Below are 9,133 nucleotides of genomic sequence, written 5' to 3' on the forward strand. Positions count from 1 at the left end.
TCTTTGGAGGTCTTGTACATATGGTTCTGACATTCAAAGCGCCCAGGCGGATATTGGTTTTTAGGCCCCCAGTTGACTCTCTTTCACACTCCCGACTTCCAATGGCTTGGCTTTCATCGGGAGTCATCATACTGCCACTGCCAAGGTGGCAAGGGAGGCAAACAAAATAAATAAAAACCGTATTCTTAGGTTTTTTCCGGTAAAGTCACGTAGGTAAAAAATTAAAATTAATAATAATAAAATAAAAATAAAAATCACGACGTTTCGATTGCAACACAAGCAATCATCATCAGGTATAAATGAAATAGCAACAAACAATTCTAACCAGAAAAACTATAGACAGACATATAAGCAGACAGATATCACCAAGATACATAGAGAGAGAGTAACAATTTTTTACGCGTTTTCCGCACTCATTTTTATCTAACCCCCTCCATCTCTCTGCCACCGCCCCCTCTGCCTATTTAATGCCACTCCACAGAGACGATCTCCCTCTCTATACCTGTGTTACTCTCTCTCTCTATGTATCTTGGTGATATCTGTCTGCTTATATGTCTGTCTATAGTTTTCTGGTTAGATTTGTGTTGCTATTTCATGTATACCTGATGACGATTGCTTGTGTTGCAATCGAAACGTCGTATGCTATTATTTAATTTATTATTTTATCTTTATACGTGACTTTACCGAAAGAACCAAAGAGTAATTCCTGCAGTCACGAAAGCTCCAAAATTAAGAAGTAAAAACCGGTTCGGATATTACTCGCCACCGATGGTAACGCTGGTAATCAAACTCGGGCTCTGTAGCTGGGTTCTCAGCGCAGTGCGATGAACCACAGCGCGCCCACCGCCCCAATCCAGGATGTATAAACGAAATTGTTAAAACTCATCGGTTTATTGTACTGGAGCCGACAGGCTGCGCATTGAAATTGCCAAGATACCTTCCGGGACAGTCCAGTCGTCACTAAGAACTTCCAAAGTCAACACGCGCCTTCACTTGCACCAACGCCCCGGATCTGTGCAGCTTAGTGGGCGACATTCGAAGCTAAATACTTACAGAAAAGCACACACACACACATATATGTGCGTACGTGTACAACCATCGTCCATTATTCTGAGTACCAGCATGGTCGGCGCACTTGTGCGTGGGCATTTAAAAGGCCGGTGGCACCTAGCCGGTGGGAGCTCAAATCCCCCAACGCAGCCTTCCCCTTGGCTGGACTGCATCGACAGCCGTGAGTTTTGTTAATTATCGGTCATTCCTTGTCAAGGCCACTCGTTTATAGCACGAGAGGGACATAATAAGCGACCGCCTACACCATACACACACACATATATAAAATTCCGCGCGCAAAGAAGAAAGTTTCCAATCAGTGCATATACAGAATTTTTGCCAAATCAAAACAAAAGATTCGAAATTGGGGGGGGCGGGTGGAGGGGGGTGGGGAAGGGTTGATGGAGGGTGAATGGGGGTGGGAGGAGGGGTGGGGGAACAGAGGCACGCAGGCTTGAACTGGCACCGAGAGACAGAAAGAGCAACACGTGGGTTACGGGACACGTCCAGGTGAAGTGACGTCACGCATTGTGACGACGACCCAAATTTGGGGCCCAGGTGCAGGACGCCGTCGCCAAGACGGTCGAGACTTCACGCGCCGCACGGGGACGTTCACTTGCGGAGATGGAGCGATGGAATCGGACCGTGTGCCGGAGGCGGAGGGACGGAACAAACGGAAGTGTCGCATCGGAAAAACAAAAACCACGAGAGATGGCGACGAATGGTGAGGAGGGGGGAGGCCTTCATGCAACAGTGGATAGATCGTGGCCGATGATGTGCTCCGAACAATATCCTTCATAGCTCCCCGTGGCTGCTTGCTACCCACGCCGTCAATTTTCAAAGTGCGCAAGTGACGAGGCCCTCCTCCAATGCCGGCCCTCGCGCCAGCCTGCCGTGGATTCCTTCGTCGTTCTGAAACGTGCGCGCGTTGAACTACCTTGGCCGAGCGCGCTAATCAGGAGCCGAGTGTGAACATCGGGGCGGCCGTCCCATTGGATTGGAACGTCATGGGGTCGGACGCCGAGTCGGCACCGCTCAGATTCCCGGTTCCATTCCGGGGGGTTTCCCGCGCGCTCGGCCGTGAGACGACGACAACGACTTACGTTTGTGACGCGCCGCCCTAAACACAGCGCACGTCTCAGCCGCCCGTATCGAGCACGGGCGGCCGATACCCGGATCCCAACCCAGGTCCTCGGTGTTGCCGGCTCGGTGTCACTGAGACCGCTGTAGCACCCCGAGCAGCCACGGAGACCTCGACTCCCCGTGTGCGCGTGGGTGTGTCCGTGTGCGTGTGTGTGTGTCCGTGCGCGTGTGTGTGTGTGTGTCCGTGCGCATGTGCGTGTGTGTGTGTCCGTGCGCGTGTGTGTCCGTGTGTGTCCGTGTGCGTGTGTGTGTCCATGCGCGTGTGTGTCTGTGCGCGTGTGTGTGTGTCCGTGCGCGTGTGTGTGTGTGTCCGTGCGCGCATGTGTCCGTGCATGTGTCCATGTGCATGTATCCGGTGCGCGCATGGCCTGTGCGTGCGTGTCTCCGCGCGAGGACGTGTGTCCGCGCGTGCGTGTCTCCGCGCGTGTGTGTGTCCGTGCGTGTCCGTGCATGCGTGTGCATGTCTGTGCGTGCGTGTGTCCGCGCGCGTGTCCCCCCGTGCGTCCTCTTGTCTAATAGTTGAGGCGGGTGGCCAGGGACGTCCCGGCGAGGCTCTCGGCGTAGGAGGCATCCAGCTCCGCGCTCTGCTCCTCGCTGAAGTAGTTCTTCCAGTCGCCCACCTCCCCTGTGCGCCCGCACACAACCCGGCCATTGAGGCGACGAGGGGGTGATGAGCGGGGCTTGATGGAGGGGGGTGAAGTAATTATAACAATCGTATCTCAACATAAATTTTTGAAACCGCAGGCGTTTTACCTTAATAATGAACGACGGTACGGTACATATGAACGTGATCGTGGAGATGAGGTGGAATGAAATAGATGAGAGGAAGCGATGGGGGGGGGGGGAGGGCAAATCTGTGATGATGACTTATTTACCGAGGAAGATGATGGGTTTTTTTTCCTGCATTGCGATATTCGCCCCAGCACCAAAAACATGAAAATGACATCGCTCGTGTTTAGGCGACGGAAGAGAGCTGGGGAACCCCGGAGCAAACCCGTGCAGAGCGGGGAGAGAGAGAAAATACGAATGTCAAGTGAGAGAGAATATACGAAGGTCAAGTGAGAGAGAAAATACGAATGTCAAGTGAGAGAGAAAATACGAATGTCAAGTGAGAGAGAAAATACGAATGTCAAGTGAGAGAGAAAATACGAACGTCAAGTGAGAGAGAAAATACGAATGTCAAGTGAGAGAGAAAATACGAACGTCAAGTGAGAGAAAATACGAATGTCAAGTGAGAGAGAAAATACGAATGTCAAGTGAGAGAGAAAATACGAACGTCAAGTGAGAGAGAAAATACGAATGTCAAGTGAGAGAGAAAATACGAATGTCAAGTGAGAGAGAAAATACGAATGTCAAGTGAGAGAGAAAATACGAATGTCAAGTGAGAGAGAAAATACGAACGTCAAGTGAGAGAGAAAATACGAATGTCAAGTGAGAGAGAAAATACGAACGTCAAGTGAGAGAGAAAATACGAATGTCAAGTGAGAGAGAAAATACGAACGTCAAGTGAGAGAGAAAATACGAATGTCAAGTGAGAGAGAAAATACGAATGTCAAGTGAGAGAGAAAATACGAACGTCAAGTGAGAGAGAAAATACGAATGTCAAGTGAGAGAGAAAATACGAATGTCAAGTGAGAGAGAAAATACGAATGTCAAGTGAGAGAGAAAATACGAACGTCAAGTGAGAGAGAAAATACGAATGTCAAGTGAGAGAGAAAATACGAATGTCAAGTGAGAGAGAAAATACGAACGTCAAGTGAGAGAGAAAATACGAATGTCAAGTGAGAGAGAAAATACGAATGTCAAGTGAGAGAGAAAATACGAACGTCAAGTGAGAGAGAAAATACGAATGTCAAGTGAGAGAGAAAATACGAATGTCAAGTGAGAGAGAAAATACGAATGTCAAGTGAGAGAGAAAATACGAATGTCAAGTGAGAGAGAAAATACGAACGTCAAGTGAGAGAGAAAATACGAATGTCAAGTGAGAGAGAAAATACGAATGTCAAGTGAGAGAGAAAATACGAATGTCAAGTGAGAGAGAAAATACGAACGTCAAGTGAGAGAGAAAATACGAATGTCAAGTGAGAGAGAAAATACGAATGTCAAGTGAGAGAGAAAATACGAATGTCAAGTGAGAGAGAATATACGAATGCCAAGTGAGAGAGAAAATACGAATGTCAAGTGAGAGAGAATATACGAACGTCAAGTGAGAGAGAAAATACGAATGTCAAGTGAGAGAGAAAATACGAACGTCAAGTGAGAGAGAAAATACGAATGTCAAGTGAGAGAGAATATACGAACGTCAAGTGAGAGAGAAAATACGAATGTCAAGTGAGAGAGAAAATACGAAGGTCAAGTGAGAGAGAAAATACGAACGTCAAGTGAGAGAGAAAATACGAACGTCAAGTGAGAGAGAAAATACGAAGGTCAAGTGAGAGAGAAAATACGAATGTCAAGTGAGAGAGAAAATACGAACGTCAAGTGAGAGAGAAAATACGAATGTCAAGTGAGAGAGAAAATACGAACGTCAAGTAAGAGAGAAAATACGAATGTCAAGTGAGAGAGAAAATACGAATGTCAAGTGAGAGAGAAAATACGAACGTCAAGTGGGAGAGAAAATACGAACGTCAAGTGAGAGAGAAAATACGAACGTCAAGTGAGAGAGAAAATACGAACGTCAAGTGAGAGAGAAAATACGAATGTCAATTGAGAGAGAAAATACGAACGTCAAGTGAGAGAGAATATACGAACGTCAAGTGAGAGAGAAAATACGAACGTCAAGTGAGAGAGAATATACGAATGTCAAGTGAGAGAGAAAATACGAACGCCACGTGAGAGGAGGTGACCGAGGCACCCATCGAAGCGCGTCCATTCTCACCGTGAGGCGTGAGTGTTGCCACTGCGTCACCGCGCACGCGGAGGTAGGGAGGGAGGGAGGGGGGGATGCAGGCCACCCACCTTTGCGGAACACCACCTTGCCGAATTTGAGATTGTCAGCCTCGGCTTTGGCCTTCATGGCGCTGAAGGTGCCGTTGACGGCCACGTCGGAGATCTGCTCCCCGGACAGACCCAGCCCCAGGAAGGTGGACATCTTCTGAAGCTTCCCCGGCAGGTCCTGGACACAAAGACGAAGATCCCCCGTGTAGCCTTAACCAGACCGTCGGGGCAAGTGCTGTTAGCGAGTAGCGCCTACGAAGGCCGGCACGGCGCATGACATACCGACTACCTTTTTAGTTTCCCCAGCGGCGATGTTTACACATCGCTACCCAGCTACTCATTTGGAGCTGAGTCGACCCAGGGGACGTCCAGGACAGGTTCAAATAATCGTCACCGGTGGTGGCCGTGAACGCGAATCCAACTCGGGTCTCTAGGGTTCGTAGGTCAGCGTGCTAACCGCTGCGCCACCGCTCCCCCCTGCGACGCTACCGTTCCTGGATACACGCACACGCACGCACCGCACACGCACAGTTTCTGTCCACCGAATTTCCTTTTAAGTGGATTCGCCGCGACTCCCACACTCTGGTCGCAACACTCGCAATCTGGCTGTCGCCTGATGATGCCGGTTGTAATTACTGGCCAAACGTCGTACTCAGATTGTAAATGTTGTGGCTTGGCTCTCCAACGCACACCGGTTTTGCTGTTCTAGTATACTACACTATACACTACATTACACACAAGTGCTGTACTAGTAACGAATTGGCACGTTCTGTTTACGTGACAACCCTTACTAGTTGGCTGTGTCGGGTGGCGGTGGGTTTTAACAAAACATTTATATATTTACGTGATCTAGCCCCAAAAAAAACCTCTATTGTGGATGATATTGGTCGCGAAAGCCCCCTACGTGTCAAACATAAAAATTATTATCAACCTGAACTCAGCGCTCGCATGCGTGCGAGGTCACGGAGCGACGGCGGGGTCATGCGGGGTCGTGAGGGGTCGTGCGGGGTCATGTGGGGTCATGAGGGGTCATGTGGGGTCATGCGGAGTCGTGAGGGGTCATGTGGGGTCGTGAGGGGTCGTGCGGGGTCGCTCACCGCCTTTAGCTCCTCATAGGTGAGCACCAGAACGTTGTCGGCCTCCCAGTGATTGTTCCACTGCTTGATGTAGTCAGCATAGACACCCCACGGGACTGCAGCGACGAAGGACGGGACGGAGGGGGGGGGGGTTAATTAAGTTAACGTGGACGCCGCGGTGGCTAGGAGATGTTAACTACCTCGCCTGGTATACAGGAGGTCGTGGGTTTGATCCCGACCCTGACGCCTGTTGTATATTTGGAGTTTGCGTGTCTCTCTCTCTCTTCATCACAGTGGCTAGGAGATGTTAACTACCTCGCCTGGTTTACAGGAGGTCGTGGATTCGATCCCGACCCTGATGCCTGCTGTATATTTGGAGTTTGCGTGTCTCTCTCTCTCTTCATCACAGTGGCTAGGAGATGTTAACTACCTCGCCTGGTATACAGGAGGTCGTGGATTCGATCCCGACCCTGATGCCTGCTGTATATTTGGAGTTTGCGTGTCTCTCTCTCTCTCTTCATCACAGTGGCTAGGAGATGTTAACTACCTCGCCTGGTATACAGGAGGTCGTGGATTCGATCCCGACCCTGATGCCTGCTGTATATTTGGAGTTTGCGTGTCTCTCTCTCTCTCTTCATCACGGTGGCTAGGAGATGTTAACTACCTCGCCTGGTTTACAGGAGGTCGTGGGTTTGATCCCGACCCTGACGCCTGCTGCTGTATATTTGGAGTTTGCGTGTCTCTCTCATCATCATCACGGTGGCTAGGAGATGTTAACTACCTCGCCTGGTATGCAGGAGGGGGGAAGACACGGGGGGAGGGGGGGGGAGACACGCGGTGGGGAGAGGAGACACACGTACCGTCTCCCTCCATGAACATGCGGTAGAATTCGTCCCAGGAGTCGACGCCGGGCAGGCTCGGGTTGTTGTTGTAGAAGTGGTAGAAGGACACCGCCGTGTCCTTCGGTTCTCGGAAGAGGAGCACTATCTGGACCATGCGGGGCGGCAGTCGGACAAGCCCATGGATTAGACGGCAGTCGGACAAGCCGATGGATCAATTGGCAGTCAGACAAGCCGATGGATCAGACGTCAGTCAGACAAGCCGATGGATCAGACGTCAGTCAGACAAGCCGATGGATCAGACGTCAGTCGGACAAGCCGATGGATCAGACGTCAGTTGGACAAACCGATGGATCAGACGGCAGTCAGACAAACCGATGGATCAGACGCCAGTTGGACAAACCAATGGATCAGACGTCAGTTGGACAAGCCGATGGATCAGACGTCAGTTGGACAAGCTGATGGATCAGACATCAGTCGGACAAGCCGATGGATCAGACGGCAGTCAGACAAGCCGATGGATCAGACGTCAGTCGGACAAGCCGATGGATCAGACGGCAGTCAGACAAGCCGATGGATCAGACGGCAGTTGGACAAGCTGATGGATCAGACGGCAGTTGGACAAGCTGATGGATCAGACGGCAGTCAGACAAACCGATGGATCAGACGGCAGTCAGACAAACCGATGGATCAGACGCCAGTTGGACAAGCCAATGGATCAGACGTCAGTTGGACAAGCCGATGGATCAGACGTCAGTTGGACAAGCTGATGGATCAGACGTCAGTCGGACAAGCCGATGGATCAGACGGCAGTCAGACAAGCCGATGGATCAGACGTCAGTCGGACAAGCCAATGGATCAGACGGCAGTCAGACAAGCCGATGGATCAGACGGCAGTTGGACAAGCTGATGGATCAGACGGCAGTTGGACAAGCTGATGGATCAGATGGCAGTCAGACAAACCGATGGATCAGACGGCAGTCAGACAAGCTGATGGATCAGTCGTCAGTTGGACAAGCAGATGGATCAATTGGCGGTCGGACAAGCTGATGGATCAGACGTCAGTTGGACAAGCTGATGGATCAGACCTCACTCGGACAAACCGATGGTTCAGTGTACGTCCCACCGCAAACACGAAGACGTTGTTCCCAAGTCGTCTGTGCCCGGACAAAGCCCAACCACCACGCGAGGGTTGCCATCAGCCTCGCGAATTCTCGCCGCGGCCTCCGACTCTCACCTTGCACTTGTTGGCGAAGAAGGATGCGGGGACGCGGTCCCTGGGCATGTGCGAGGCGATGACTCGCGGCGAGGGGAAGGCGTCCATGCCCTGGACGCAGCGCACACACAAAGACAAAGATCTCCCACATAGCCTTAACAGAATGTAGGGGCAAGTGCTGTTAGCGAGCAGCTATAAAGGCCGGCAGCGCACACGAGGGGGTGGGTGGCCAACACCACGCCTGGCCACCTTTGTTTCCCTAGTAGTGATGTTTACACATCGCACCAGGTACTCATTTAAGGCTGAGTCGACCTAGGGGAGGCCCAGGGCCGGTTCAGATAATCGTCACCGGTGTTGGTTGTGGCCGTCAGCGGGATTCGAACTCGGGCCGCCGGGTTCATAGCGCAGCGTAGCGCTAACTGCAGCGCCACCGCTCCCCACACACAAGAACATCAAAACAACGGTGATCGATTTTGATGTTTTGTTTGAGTCGAATGATCGGCCCCTGTCAGAACCCCGGCCTGAGCAGTATGGCGTGGTGCTGAACAACCAAGAGCCCTTGCAAGCTGATCCATGTCTCTGTGTGTGTCTCTGTGTGTGGCTCTCTGTGTTTCTGTGTGGCTCCCTGTGTCTCTGTGTGTGTCTCTGTGTCTTTGTGTGTGTGTCTCTGTGTGTGGCTGTGTGTGTCTCTGTGTGTGGCTCTGTGTGTCTCTGTGTGTGGCTCTCTGTGTGTGTGTGTCTCTGTGTGTCTCTGTGTCTCCGTGTGTGTGTCTCTGTGTGTGTCTGTGTATGTCTCTGTGTGTGTGTCTCTGTGTGTGTGTCTCTGTGTCTCTGTGTGTGTGTCTCTGTGTGTGTCTCTGTGCCTCTCTGTG

At 51.1% G+C, this 9,133-nt stretch overlaps 1 protein-coding gene across 1 annotated transcript; it reads right to left on the reverse strand.

The window, feature by feature from the left end:
- Positions 1 to 584: 584 nt before the first annotated feature.
- LOC144950284 (sulfotransferase 6B1-like) lies at positions 585 to 8,442 on the reverse strand. Its single transcript, XM_078880359.1, has 5 exons — positions 8,283 to 8,442; positions 7,067 to 7,193; positions 6,228 to 6,322; positions 5,152 to 5,308; positions 585 to 2,818 (listed from the first exon to the last, which is right to left on the reverse strand). The coding sequence occupies exons 1-5, from the start codon at positions 8,367 to 8,369 to the stop codon at positions 2,706 to 2,708; spliced, it is 579 nt and encodes a 192-aa protein (XP_078736485.1). The 5' UTR covers positions 8,370 to 8,442; the 3' UTR covers positions 585 to 2,705.
- Positions 8,443 to 9,133: the final 691 nt, after the last annotated feature.

The sequence above is a fragment of the Lampetra fluviatilis genome, chromosome 57, assembly GCF_964198595.1.
Source record: "Lampetra fluviatilis chromosome 57, kcLamFluv1.1, whole genome shotgun sequence".
Taxonomy (NCBI): Eukaryota; Metazoa; Chordata; class Hyperoartia; order Petromyzontiformes; family Petromyzontidae; genus Lampetra; species Lampetra fluviatilis.